The sequence below is a fragment of the Chamaea fasciata genome, unplaced genomic scaffold (genome assembly GCF_029207755.1).
Source record: "Chamaea fasciata isolate MVZ Bird 193981 ecotype frontalis unplaced genomic scaffold, bChaFas1.0.hap1 SCAF_3, whole genome shotgun sequence".
Lineage (NCBI taxonomy): Eukaryota > Metazoa > Chordata > Aves > Passeriformes > Sylviidae > Chamaea > Chamaea fasciata.
In genome coordinates this window covers 52,108,117-52,122,279 of record NW_027094088.1, presented here as the reverse complement: position 1 = coordinate 52,122,279, position 14,163 = coordinate 52,108,117, and the positions used below count along the sequence as shown (strand labels likewise).

Below are 14,163 nucleotides of genomic sequence, written 5' to 3'. Positions count from 1 at the left end.
ATTTATTGTTTATACATTAGTGTGTATTAATCAAGTGACTGCCTGAATCAAATTTTTCAGCAGTGATGAGTCAAAGTTTGGTTACAAGTTGAATGAAATTATTGATAATGAGGGGCTACAGTAAGCCGGATAGAAACACAAAAAATGAACTAACTCCTGAGTTTTAGATTATTCATTTGTATTACTTTAAAATATCATCCAAGCATATTGTCTGTTGCCTTGATTTTCCTTTCATTTCTATGACATGACTGCCACCGTAAACAAATGACATTGCATAAGTTCCAGATCATTCACTGAATGTGGCACTGAGTAAATTACAGAAGGGAAAGGCATATTCTGCAAAATGTGTTCCCCTGATGAGATGGAGTTAATCTTGCTCATCTACTTCCAACATTTTGGCTAGGCATGTACTGTCTCAAGTACTTAAAAACCACAAGATTATTTTCCAGAATCCCACTGTGTAATTTTTGCCATTAAACACTAAAATGAAAAATAAAAGTCAACTAGTTCACTATTAAAATGCTTTAATTATTTGGAACACTAACATAAAAAATGTTTACTTGAAAACCTTTTCTTTCCATTTTAGTCCATCTTCAAATTGTTACACTATATTTCACTGAGTAGTATCACAAATTACACTGATAAATTTCCTCAAAGTTGCAAAAGACAGAGCTACAGTAAATTGTTTCACAAGTTATTTAGAAAAAACATATAAGAAATTATTTCTTCCCTCTTCTTCTATGATGAAACAGAAACATTAAAGTAACAAGAACAGTCATTATAGTGCTAAGTATATTTGACATATTTAACCTCACAAATAAATAAATATGTACAGGGGAGGTTACAGCATGTCAACTAAAAAACAGAAGCTTTACATTGTAGAATTGAGAGCATTCAAGAGCAACTAAGCGACACAGACAGTTAAAGATTACTACATGGTAGTAAAAAAAGAGAAAAATCTTAATTCAGCAAAAATACAGGTAGATGTACATTAAAATGATAGGTTACAGCTCAGCTTCATTCAGGATACTGTTTTTCTTTTTATTTATATTTTGTTGATCTATTATGTTTTATTGATTCCTCATTTTTTCAGGAATGTTTGGTTTTCCTTCTCTTCACTTTTGAACATCTTAGTCAGGTAGAAACCTCACAGTAAGCTGCTATGTGAACACTATTATCTACAGTAGTTAAGCAAGTGGGATGATAAAATATAAGTTCAGTAAATGTTTGTACATAATCTCTCTGTAAATTATTTCAATTATTAAAGATATCTGACAACACTCATCCCTGTTATTAATTACAGTCTGAGTGAATGGGGCTGACTGACTTCTATTCATACAACACAAATGTATTTGCAGTTATGTGACTGAGGTTTTGTTCAGGTGCACGTAGTGACAGCAGTCTTCCCGGGTGGAATACCATCATGACATCCTCCTCCCACCAGGTGGCTGAAGCCAGGGAAAATGTGCCTTTTGTGCGGTCACAGCATTAAATGATCTCTGCACACAAAAGCACGTGCAAAGAGCAGAGAAAGCACAAATCCACATCCCTAATCACTAAGCACCCACCTGCTTGGCAACTGAAACATCTCAGCAGAACTTCACGCTCTCTGAATTCAAATAATTAAATATGTGGCTAAAAATATTTTGGTTAAAAAAGGGATAATTTTAAAAATAAAAACTTCCATTAGGAGACCTCCTCTGAAAGAAGTACTTGAAAAAACATTTTATGTTTCAGCACATGCCTTCAGAAACATGTGCAGCTACAATTTTTATAAAGCCTGTCAAGGGGTGAAACATGGTTCATGAGGAGAGATTGCCCTTTTGGCACTCAAGATCACTTGCTAATATGTTACACATTTATAGAGAGTAAAACAAGTAAGTATTTTATGCTCTTGTCTGTTCTCTGCACACACACCCCCACATCCCTCAGTGTCACTATGGACACAGTATAGCAACGTGAAATTCCTTAATACTGCCTGAACACCATTTGAACTCTGTGCATCCAAAAAACCTCAATCATGTCATCCAACAGGGCAACAGAGGGATGCTGATAACGTTATGTGCCCAGAAAGATGTTGTTTATTTATTTTTGGTAAACATGTTCCACGTTATTCTAATGTTGCAATGCCATCTGATGGAGGTGTCTATATCTACACTATTTGTGAAGCACAGGGACCGACGAACTCATGGGCTTACAAAGACTTCATCTTGTATTTAAATATTTAAACTTAAGTTTTAGCACTGTCCATAGTTTTTGGATTGTCTCTGGTACACGTTGTCATACTTACTGTGTGTATTATTATAAAAATATTTGTAGAGAGAGTTCTAGGTATATATTTATATATCTATATATAGCTGAATATCTTTTTGTGATTTTGTTTTGTGAAAAAAGAACATTAAACATAGACTTGAGATGGAAGACACTGCATTTCATACATACCAATCAATAAGTGCTGAAACACAGCTTTGTGTAAACTGTTTTTCTAAGTATATGGATACAAATTGGCCTCCATCTACAGCACATATTGTTTTGGTGAGTAAGGTTTGCATGATCAGGTCTATTTAGGCAAAAAAGATTTAAAAATAACCCTTTAAGTGGTGCTAGGGTTTTACTCACTTATGAATAAAGAACAGAACTAGACATTCAAGAAGCAAGAATCTAACAAGTGTCATAGGGAAAATCCACATTTTTCAAAAGAAAAAGACCATCAGCAAACAGCTCAATAAAAGCTTGTCTGTACTGCATGACATGTCTGCTATTTTCTCCAGGACTCAAGACTTGCTTCTACTTGGATTATACAATTTAAAGTTAGGTTTGTAGCTCTTCAGTCTTAAAAGGTATTTACACAGGATTACTATTAGCTGTCCAGGCATCATGCTGTCTGGCACACATTTAAAAATAGCTCAATACCATGGTAGAAAATTGTTGTTTTCCACAACAGTAAAAACTTATTAAAAAAACCAAAAAACCCAGTCCTTAAATGGAAGATGTTTGCAGAAGAACACTATAAACTGGGAAAAATAACCGAACAGATCACATTCTATGACATCCAATATTCTCAGTTTCAGGCAAACTTTTTGTTTTCCTTTGATTAAAAAAACCCAGTAAATTAGAAACCCAGTTAGAACTTTGTGCTGCGACTAAATGTGTCAGACATGATGATATTTTTATAGAAGTTGTCGGAGTGAGGATTGCAGTATCCTTTGACCTTGTCAATAACCTGGTGGACAGGGATGATTGATATCTGTTCTCCATCCTCTTGGGCAAATTTTGAAGATGGCTTGTCAAGAAAAACATTCTCTAAGAGGAGGAAAAAGCAACAAGAAGAAGTTAGGGCCTCTTAAGCAAATTCACAGTTTAAAAGAGGTGGCACTCCTACATTCATATGCCTTCAATTGCCACTACTGCTCTAAAAGTCAGCAAAGAACATTTTTTGTTTTTTTGGTTATTTGGGCAGACCTTTCAGATATCTCTTGAAATTATCCCTCTAGTATTTTACCTAAAGTGTTACTCACTCCTATGACCTCTTAATACATTAATTTACTGCTGATGCTCTGAATCTTACAAGCCACAAACATTTTGATAAGACTGGATCTCCATAAATAGCATCTCCACATAAGAAAGTACTGTAGAATGACAGTGAATAGATTTTATTATTTCAACAGCAGATGTTTTGAGCTAGTCACAGAAATAATATAATCTGTGCTGGATGTAGCAGGGAATGTCTTTCATCTTAAAGCAGATAACCAGAGCCAAAACTTTGTGCTTGCCTAGCCTCATCTTGTAGTTTACGTAATGGGGAGGGTGCAGGCTGAAAACTGTAGGGAGGAAAAGATCCAAGAACCGGGCCTCCCTTCGGGGTCCATGAGCTAGAGGTCAAGGGTGAAGCTGAAGAGGTAAAGAAGCAAGGCAATCCCCAGCCAGACTGGGAAAGCCAGCTTCAGCGGCTCGCATTAGTGCTGTTCAGAGAATGGTCAGTAGGTAGAGCTAATGTAGCGAGAAATGAGAAGGAGAGAGCTTGTCTCTCATTTTCTCAAGTATGCTGTCCTAACTGAGCTCTCTTTCTTTTCGCTTCCCCTGTACTGAAGCTGGAATTAATTCCCTGAACCTGGGCAAGATCTGTACCACTGCACGCCAACAGTAAGGTGGAGTACCCTGGGAAGCAATGTGTTCTACAAGTCACATTTTTGATGGCTTTTTACAAGACCTCGGTGAAGTCATCTCCAAAAATTCCTTGTTCAAGGATCATTTAAGAATTAAGCATAACACTTGAACTATGATTTCATAAAAAACTTTTCTTAGAAATAAACCAACTAGAAATAAACAGAAAAGTAACCAATCCCTGGAAAATACACGATATCAAGCCATAAAAGAGCACAGTGTTGCCAAGGAGAAGTGAATTGCAGACAGAGAAATCAAAACAGTTCCACTCATTAAAACAGAAACAGGCATGTTGAGGCTTATCAGGATGATTTTTCAAAGCTTGCAAGAATGTTCATGAATTGCAGTGAAGAACTCCATGTCCAATGGCAAATTTCTGAGTACTAAGAGCCTTTCAAATGTATGCATTTACTAACCAATGGCTTCACATCTAAGTACAGGGTTAAAATCAAGTATCCCTGAAATAAGTGGGGTTTGTATGACCAAATTCTCTGCAGAGGTAGTCTTAACTTCTAATTCATGGAATTGTTGCAGAGGGTATTTAAGTGCTTTCTACAAGTAGTTTGGTTTGGGTTTGTAGACAGCTGGGGCACAAGATGCTGCAGCGACCTCTTTCACTCACCCATGAGGGTCCATCCAGTATTTGTGTTGGTGCATTCTGTATTCAAGCAGCGTTCACAGGACAGCTTTCAGGCATACATATTTCATCATTCAGAGTAATTTTTGGGTACTAATGGATATAAAAATCTCAGTATCTAGAAGACTATTCCAATAATGGCCCTTGACCAAATATAAATATATTAAATTTTTTGTAATAGCTTTGATAAATACTAAACAATCTTCTGGAACTCAATCGGATTGTTTTTGCTTTTTAACATATGCCTCGGGTATGGGTGTTTCAGGATAATCTCCTTTCCCCAAGGCTACTGTACACAGGCATTAATGTCAGGACATGGTCTATTTTAAAAAATGGTATCTTCTAAATACCTCGCGCCCCGTGCACAGTGCAGACACCCAGAGTTTGAAGCATGCTTGTCCTTTGATTCAGCATCAGTGGTGCAAGATGTAATAGAAATAAGCAGCGTTTCTGATTAGCAAAATCCTCTGCGTCAATGAGGACATCATGCAAGAAGCATCCCTCCACCCTGATCCAACCATGCATTCAACAAAAGCAATTCTCACTTTACCTGTAATGCTCCACCACTGATGAGGAAAGGGCCTTAGAAGACATTATCTACACCACAAACACATGAATGCTTGTGTCAATTCCAGGGAGCACATTATAACCATATCAACAAGACTTGCCAAGACATGTAGCTATGACATTCTTTGCTTGCAATTTAGCTAAGTTGGCAAACTGAGTTCAGCTGTATTAACAATCAGAATCTGAATAACATTTTTTATTACTTTTATTTTTTTTTTACACATGAGAAGATTTGGCAGTATTTAAAAACCTGGTGTTATCAAAAAATCCGGTGGAGTATCACAATAAGGTGTGTTATTTTTAGAAAACAAAGTAAAATGTATTAAAATTCCAAAAAATAAAAAGGAAACTGTTGTATTCCCTTAATGTCCAGTAAACCATCATATTAAAAATTTTCATTGCATTAAGAACTGCAATCCTTCTTAGGAATAATTTATGCATGGGATTAAGCTCATAATTTTTAAAGAATATATATGAGCAAGTTTCTTTTAACTTTACTACTTCTTATCTGAACAGTTTCTCTATTTTACTTTAAGAACACCTTGCAAAAACTCCAACACTTAATTGATAGCCTGAAAAAAGCCCTGAGTCCAAAAAAGCAATTAAGCATATTTTTATCATTATTCCCAAGATCAAGGATCTAAAGCCTGATCTGCCATGAGTACAAAAGGGAATTCTCCATCTGCTGCAAAAAGGGCACAATGCTGTCCACCTCTACTATTAAATCAACAACAGCACTGTGATCAGTAGATATAAAAGATGCTGCTTGTGGAAGACGGCTGGCAGAAGTGTTCCTGCAGGGAAGACATGAATGAACAACTTGATCAGGGCAGCTGGGTGCACCGCACACCAAACCTGACATGGCAGCAGGGACAGGCAGCCTGGGGAGGGAGGCACCTACCAAGTGCTCCCAGTGCAATTGTGAATAGCAGTCCTGAGAGCAAGCTCAGGTGCTATCAGTTATCAGGAATTTCTAAGATAGCTGTCATTTTTACTGTATTCAAAGCAGATGTACTTCATGTGTGTTCTCAATAAATAATAGAGTTTTAAACTCTTAAAATAGCTGATGCACAATCCCTCATGCTAATGGATGCACTGAATCTTGGTCAGTGAGAAAACAACAGTGTAATAATTTTAAAAAAGGAGTGTTTGGGCCTAACTGAATCAGGTATTGACCATGAATAAAAAAAACCAGAAGGTATTTCTTGGAAACTATGCCACGTATCAAGAAAGGAGAGTGTGCCATGACAAATGAGACATTGGGGGCTTAATGAAAATAATTAATACTTAAGACACAAAATAACTTTCCTTCTAATGAAATCATCTACTTCATATCTAAACATTTTTTAATACATATTTTAAAGCAAGTAAACACACCTTTGAGTTAAATATGTGCGCAGATTTTATTTCCACTATATTTATAAGAGAGTATTGTATAATAATGCTATGTGACTTTACACAGGACAAAAACATGCACTCACAAAAACAGAGTAACAAAAAAAAAATCAGAACGATGTAAGTGAATCTCTGAAATATTATCTCAGACACAAACTTGCAAGTTATTCCAGCTGCTCTCTTTCTTTGCTCCCTTAAAGTCTTCTTAAAACAAGCACATTTTCCTGTTATGAGTGGAATACAGATGATGCCTTTTATTACATATACCATTGACATCTAAATAAATAAGCAGTAGATATGGCTATTTGTAGAAGGGCAAGACAATGCATACTCTGGGAACACAGTGTCCATTTCTGAGTAGGCTCCATTTCTCGTTTTACCCATAAATGTTTTACACTTAGATGAAAGGAGTTTAACCAAGACAATCAGCTGTGGACTTGGACTCTGAAGACTTGATTCCTATTTCCAGCTGTACTGCCAGCTTTCATGTTACCTTGAGTGAAGAACGTCATCTCTCTGTGCTTTGGCTACCCTGTGTTTACAATACGATAGTAAGCAAAATTTGCTTTCATCAATCCTACTTCATTTAGTACGGGAACATACGGAGATCTGATCTATATATTGGATGTATTGCATGTTAGGTAATGATTCTTAATGAACAGTAACATGTATTTTAAAAATACTGACACTATACAAATTGATGACATTTTCTCTCTTTAACCTTTGGGTAGAAACACTTGCTGTGCCTTTAACACAAACCTATGTACTCACAGATGCACTGGGTTGCAGTGCAAGAACTCACCTGTGTGGCTGTTTCGTTTGCAGTATGTATTCGTCGTAGATTTAGATTTGGATGTTAGGTAGGTTGAGTTGGAGCCGATGGAGCTAGAGGATAAGGATTTCCCAAGATTATCAGAACTCTTCTTTATAATATTGGTTGCTGTTTTGCTCCAATCTAAAAATGATTGAGAAGTTTTACATAAATAACTACCATAGAGAATAAATGCCTAATTCATTCAATTATGATTATTTCAAATAGCTAATGCATTTCTTAATATTGCTTATATCAAATACCTTATCTTTTTCCCATTAGGTATCCCCTTTGGTTCTTAAGAATGATAAAATTATTCCAACTTGATTTACTCTACCACAGCAGTTGAAATTTGTTGGAGTCCAGGGCATTCCTTTAGGTGCCCTGGGAGGCCTCAGACCTCAGCAGAGAGGTCTGGGACCCGAGCAGGAGGGTTTGAGATCTGTACTGGGAGGTCTGGAATCTGTACAGGGGGGTTGGAGACCCTGGCACAGAGTCCAGGAGGACACAGTCTTTGACTTCACCCCATGGAAAAAGCTTCTAACAGTAAGAGAAGAATAACAAGTCACAAAGATGTGACAGACAGTAGTGTAGTGTGTCACAGGGTGGGAAATTTTGTAGTTTTAGGATTCTTAGTATGTAGGTGCATGGGGAACAAGATGGAGGATTTAGGGTGTTGCCCTGAGTTCTTCCTTCTTCACCCCTGGCCTCCATCTTCTGGTGATGGTGGTACAAAGTAGTTAAAAGAGATTGGATCAGAGTTGACCCCTTTAGTATAGGTAATCGGCATTGGCACTTAATTGTAAATAATATACACGTAGTTATCTGTATAAAAGGTAGCAACCTCCCATCATGGGGGATGTTGTCCTGTGTCCGAGCAGCTGTGAACTTCTTGGCCAGGCACAGAGAATATTGTAAGATAAGAAATAATAAAAAATGGGAGAAACCAAGGAAAATAAGACCTTGAAGACTCCGCTTCTTTCTTGTGTCTGGCTCAGGGCCTTCAGAGGGCAAAAAAGACTCACTCAAACCATCACCTGAATCTCGGGAAAAGAAAACCAAACCCGAGAGAAACTGGTGGCTCTAACATTCTAACAATAATTTGTCTGGACAGAAGAACTGCAAGTATGACCTGCCTTTCCAGAATGCAGAAGTGCAGAGAAGCCCTGTAGCAGTATAGGGATACCAGTCTTTCCTGACCTGAAGAGCAAAATGCAAAGGTGATAGGAAAGGGACAGATAGGATCATTTACAATGATATTATCATCTGAAGGTTTGATCTGCTGCTACTGCTGAGGAAGATACTACATACTAACAACTAAATTGTTGTTTATCATATTTGCCACAATTAATATAATAAAGTTTATTCAGTAGTTCACATTTAAAGAATTTTGTTCAAACCATTAATACAATAGGCTCTTATGCTGGAACATCAGCTAATACCAATAAACTGACTGAAGAAAACTAACACTTAAAAACTCATCACAAGTGTCCCTATACCAGTAGAATAAAAGTATCTAACTACTTTTGTACCACACAATTGCAGATAAGTGAAGGACGTTTCCCAGTTTAGTCACCTTGATGTTATTCACTGTAGTTCAATGAAATTCACAAAATGGGAGAGAAGCCCAAGCCAAAGACACGTGGGCCACTTTAGTCTTGATTTAAATCATGACAAACACTTTACACTAAATTATTGCTAGAGTGTTTAGGTATGCAAGTTCACATTTGACTTATATTTCACTGTTCTGCCTGAAAACAGTGTCAGGTTCATGGAGATTAAAACCAGCCTGTGGAGATAAACTGATGTCATTATGCCAGACATAATGACATCACATCAACTATACTACTGAAATATTCAAATCCTTCATATTTTTATTCCTACCATATTCATACCCACAAGCTGTCCAACAGCAGCATTAAAAAAATAAAGGACATAATTTGATCCATCTTTGTTTTTCATTTCAGGAATTACAGGATAAATCACATGGAACCTGAACATATGAAGCAATTTGGATCAGATTGAATATGATTTTGATCAGAATGAATATGATTTTCCTAGTTTGTATTAACTCTTTGAAATAATGAATAAAGTTTTCTTACTACAAAATGAAATCTTACCATAGAAAGCAATGCGCTTATGCCACCTTACAACAGCTGTAGATTTGAACACTGGTCATTGAAAAAGAACCATTTGAGAAGGAATTACAAGGTCCAAATCACCACATCAGACAGCAAAGGGAGAGCCAGGTGCCTGAACACAGCAGCCTCATGCCATCCAAGATGGCCAAAGGTGCAGTAAACAGTAAGTATAGTGGCCCCAGCATTGCACTTTTCATATGTCCAAACCAACATCTCTCCCTTCACTCTGACTGTTGCAGATGAAGGTGAACTTCAGTTCTAGAGCCTAATCGGGCTTCTGTTAAAGGAATTTTCAACGTTTCTGAGTCTCTAATAGTCTCTGAATTCAATGGCAAAGGACAGGACAGTTTAAAAAGGCAAAGATAAAAGAAAAAGAAGTCAGAATGTTTCTATGCAACTTTTAAGAATTGCTCCTACATCAGCTTAACAGTCCACATGATTCATAGTCAACATACGTTATATGGAGAAAATGAGCAAGACTGGGTTTGAAATGACAAAGCTTGAATCTGGATTCTTTTTTTTTATTATTATTTTTAGGGTCTGATAGGCCTTCCAAAACCATGCCCAAAGCACTACAAAATTTACCAGCTGTCTTAATGGAACCCTGAAAGATTTGAGAATTTTTATGAAGCCGTATCTGAAAAGTCCCTTGGCAATTATTAGTACTGAAAGGACAGCCTAGGATTCACCTGTTTTTCCACATCTCTGGCTTACCTTGCATTATATTAAAAATAACATTGCAAGCTGTTTACCTAGACTTTTATAGACAACTGCATCACCTAAGAAGGGGAGCTGTGGACTGCCTTTACCTGAATTGTCTGCCAGTCGGAATCTGCCACAACAGAGATGTCTCCTCCACTGTTTCTGCACATTTTCTTTCATAGCACAATGGAATACAAATATAAACAAACCTGTGACAAAAGCAAATAAACACCAAATGAAGCATACATTTATAAACAGATTAACGGAAATTTGTAATCAAAAGACTATGAAGTACAACCAAAAATAAAATCATCTTAATATTTTGTTATTGTCATCCATGCATCATTAAAGAGGTATGGAAATTAACTAAAGTTTTCCCATCCTCTAGTTGCCATATAAGTGTATGGGATATCAAAATACAGAGATTAGGATGGCTTTAATTGGCATTATTGATTTAGCTCAGTGGTTTTTTTTTTTTTTTTTAGAGAAAAATGATTGAAAGGTCTTTTATTTGAAGCAACTGACTGTTCTGCACCCAACAGGACTGCAAGAGAGAGACCAAAACATTAAGTACCAACATTATTACATTAGCAAGGAGATATTCTGTCTCCTGGATATGGCTCCATATGTACAGAACAGTAGGCTGTATTCTTTAAAACCAATCATCTTGTAAATGGCACTTAGAGGTGTCCTGAAAAAGCACACTTGGATTTATGTGTATCACATGCATGTACTTGAAACGATTATGAAAATGGTAAGAATATGTTCACAAGTACTAATTAGGAGTCCAGCTACTTACTTCCAAAGAAAATGAACTGATTTGCATATGCAAATAAATAAATAAATATTGTAATATTGTAATAAATGTGTTTAAGAATGTTTTTATAGAGTTGATTTTTCTCATGCAATTTTTAGGTTTTTATTTTCAAGATAACCGGAGATAAGCATCCTACCACGCGATAAGGTAGGTCTTAACAGGGTGTATAGTATGATTTCATCACCTACAGATGTACTTTGGAGCTAAACAGAGTAGTTGGAAATCTCATATGTTCCTGCCTCTTCTCAGGCAGGCACTGGCTGTGTAATCTTTCATTGTTCTGTGGCTTAGCCTATTTATTGTTTCTCTCGTATTGTCTGTGAGAGAGTCAACCTGTGGCTGAACACCTGTTGGCAAAATGCTACTGCCAGATCCCTCGTGATTATACCTTAAATGTGAATAAATGCTACATAATGTGGGCAAATGTGGTCAAGTGGCTTCCTCTAAAACCATTCCTTTATGATCATCATGAATAGTTCTGTATACTAATGCCTACAATGTTTCAGATGTCAGAACACAATGGCAGGGTATAGCTTGGATAACAATGCTCTGGAGAATCAAATTATCCTCTCTCTCCTCCAAGTTGCTGAGGCTTAATTTTGCACTAATGCATGCCATTGAAATGGACTTGTATTTGCTTATCAGGTCAGGCTGAGACTTCTGGAACCAGTTAACTTCAGGTAGGGGTTGCGTCATGAAACACAATTTTTCCAAAGTTTTTCAAGAGCTGATGGGGAATAAAAGGAAAAGCACATTTTTAAAAAAGGCATCACCTTAATGCATCTCAAACGTAACCTCTCTTGGATTATAGATACTGTATTTGCATTTGGTAAAATATTTTTCTATATGATTTGTTTAAAGCACAGAGCAAGTCCAATGCAACCACTAGCAGCTCCTACAGAGCTGGTGAAATGAAATTGTTTGTGGCCCAAAGTTCTTCACAGGGCTTTTACACAGCTTCCAAAGTTAGTAAATTGATGCTTAGTTAAATTGCAGTAAATGTTCTGAATGGTTAAAGAGAAAATGCATGTTCCATAGTAATGCAAAACAAATGTACTGCATTAAGTACTTTGCCTTTGCCCTGTCTGGGCTTGGTCTCCAGAATTTTTTTCTCTGTATTTCATTATTCATTAAGTTTAGAATGTGCTTTTAGTAGTACGGCTTTGGTTTTGTTTCTCAGAGACAAATCAGACCCTAGGCTTGGTTCTAGCTTGGCTCTGACTTGAAAGAATTTGGCTTGTCCAGGCATATATATAAAATGAGCAGCCAAAAAAGAAATGTTCCCATATTTTTTACTCTGAGCATCAAGGAGAGAAAAATAATTTCCTTTGTAGATGAAACAGCAAAGTACAGCAACACTAGCAATTGCTGCAATTTGCTTTTTCATTGCAAGTGCACAGAAAACTGCTGCTGGAGGCTGCTTGCACAGCTTGAAATACTCATGCAGCTTTCAAAAACTTGAGAGAGAATAGACATATTTGCCAACATCTCCATAATTAAGCTGCCAATACTGATGAAAGACTTGCCATACTGAAATGTTTTTTGCTGCTAGGAAATGCTTCCTGATACAGATTTGCCCATTCCATTCCCTTACTGCTACATGAACACTGCACCAGTTACACAGGATTTTAAACATCCTCTTCCCTTGTTCTTTAGCCTTTTAATCTCATATTGCTTGATAAGACATGCCTGAGCACAGACTGCATCATCATTGCTACCACAATCCATGAAAACCTCATCACTCTTCTTGTTACATTTACTTCTTGTCTTTTTCAGTTTCATCTCCAGACTTAACTGCCTTTCAAATACTCATTTTCCATTAAATAGTGCTATTACCCCACTTAGGCAGTGTTGGTTAACCTTGTATGCACTCTGCACAAACAAGCTTAATAGATTGCACTGGAAATTCTGATTACAGAGAACTTGTTCAATTTGACCCTTGGCAAGGTTTTCAGAATTTAAGTCTTTTTTCATGTTCTTCCCATACTTCTGATTTCTCTAGACCTGTCTGAATTTCTAACACAGACACAATACAATAAATACTTCATTATGCTGCTAGGGGAATATCAGAATCTGTCCTTTGGAAAAAAACAGTCTCTAGTAAGAACACCACATCAAAATATTTTTTGTCATTTTACTTAGAATTTTAGGTTGAAAATGACCCAAACAAAAACCCACAACATGATTCTCTTTCCGTGAAAGCTCAATAAATCTTTCAGCACAGGAAATACATCTTAACTGTATCAGATAAAATCCACACAGGGCGATATTAAGTACTTTTTCCATAAAGAGAAGACATTTTGCTGACCCTAAGAAAATTTCATTTTTATCTCAATATTGTGTTGCATAACAAATGCTCCTTCAATGATATTCTTGAGGGTGGGTTTTTTTTTTTCTGTTTTGTTTTGGTTTTGTGTGTTTGTTTTTTTTCCCCCAGCAGATTTAAATTTTATGACAATATGTGCATGTGCACAACACATGCACTTCCAATGACCTCGGGATTTTCTCTTCATTATGTATTCAGTTCTTTATAGGTGGGTAGGGAAAGCACTGGTAGAGAATTTAATGGCAGTTGAAACATATGCAAATTTTAGCCCTGCGCTGAATTTTTTAAAATAACAGCTACATAATTCTGTAATTTATAACCATTTGATTACAATTTACAGCATTTTTCAGAAAGATTAACTATGCTGGAAAGGTAAAATATTGAAAACTTGAGTAATAGAAAGAAAAATAAGCTGACTGTAACAGTCACTGGATTTTTCTTAAGCAAAGACTATCCCATATTTCTCTGCTATCTCTCCACACTGAGACAGGAGTGAATTTATTTTATGAGTTTCTCATGCCTTAATGAAATAGTTACGAGTCTTACAGATTCTCTACAGGAATAAATTAAGGAAAAAGGCTTCCAATATTTGTTATAATCAGT

At 36.5% G+C, this 14,163-nt stretch overlaps 1 protein-coding gene across 6 annotated transcripts in view; it reads right to left on the bottom strand.

Annotated features, from left to right (window-relative positions):
• Positions 1 to 507: 507 nt before the first annotated feature.
• The window catches only part of ADGRG6 (adhesion G protein-coupled receptor G6), a 111,700-nt gene continuing 98,044 nt past the window's right edge, over positions 508 to 14,163 (bottom strand). For 2 of the 6 annotated variants that reach the window (XM_066178988.1, XM_066178991.1), the window contains 3 exons: positions 10,525 to 10,626; positions 7,566 to 7,718; positions 508 to 3,303 (listed from right to left, as the gene is read on the bottom strand). In XM_066178988.1, coding sequence (XP_066035085.1) covers positions 3,125 to 3,303; positions 7,566 to 7,718; positions 10,525 to 10,626 — 434 coding nt within the window. In that variant the 3' untranslated portion in view covers positions 508 to 3,124. Of the gene's footprint in view, positions 3,304 to 5,351; positions 5,399 to 5,442; positions 7,296 to 7,565; positions 7,719 to 10,524; positions 10,627 to 14,163 lie in introns of those variants that run through there. The other 4 variants (XM_066178986.1, XM_066178987.1, XM_066178989.1 and 1 more) reach the window with 3 other exon arrangements.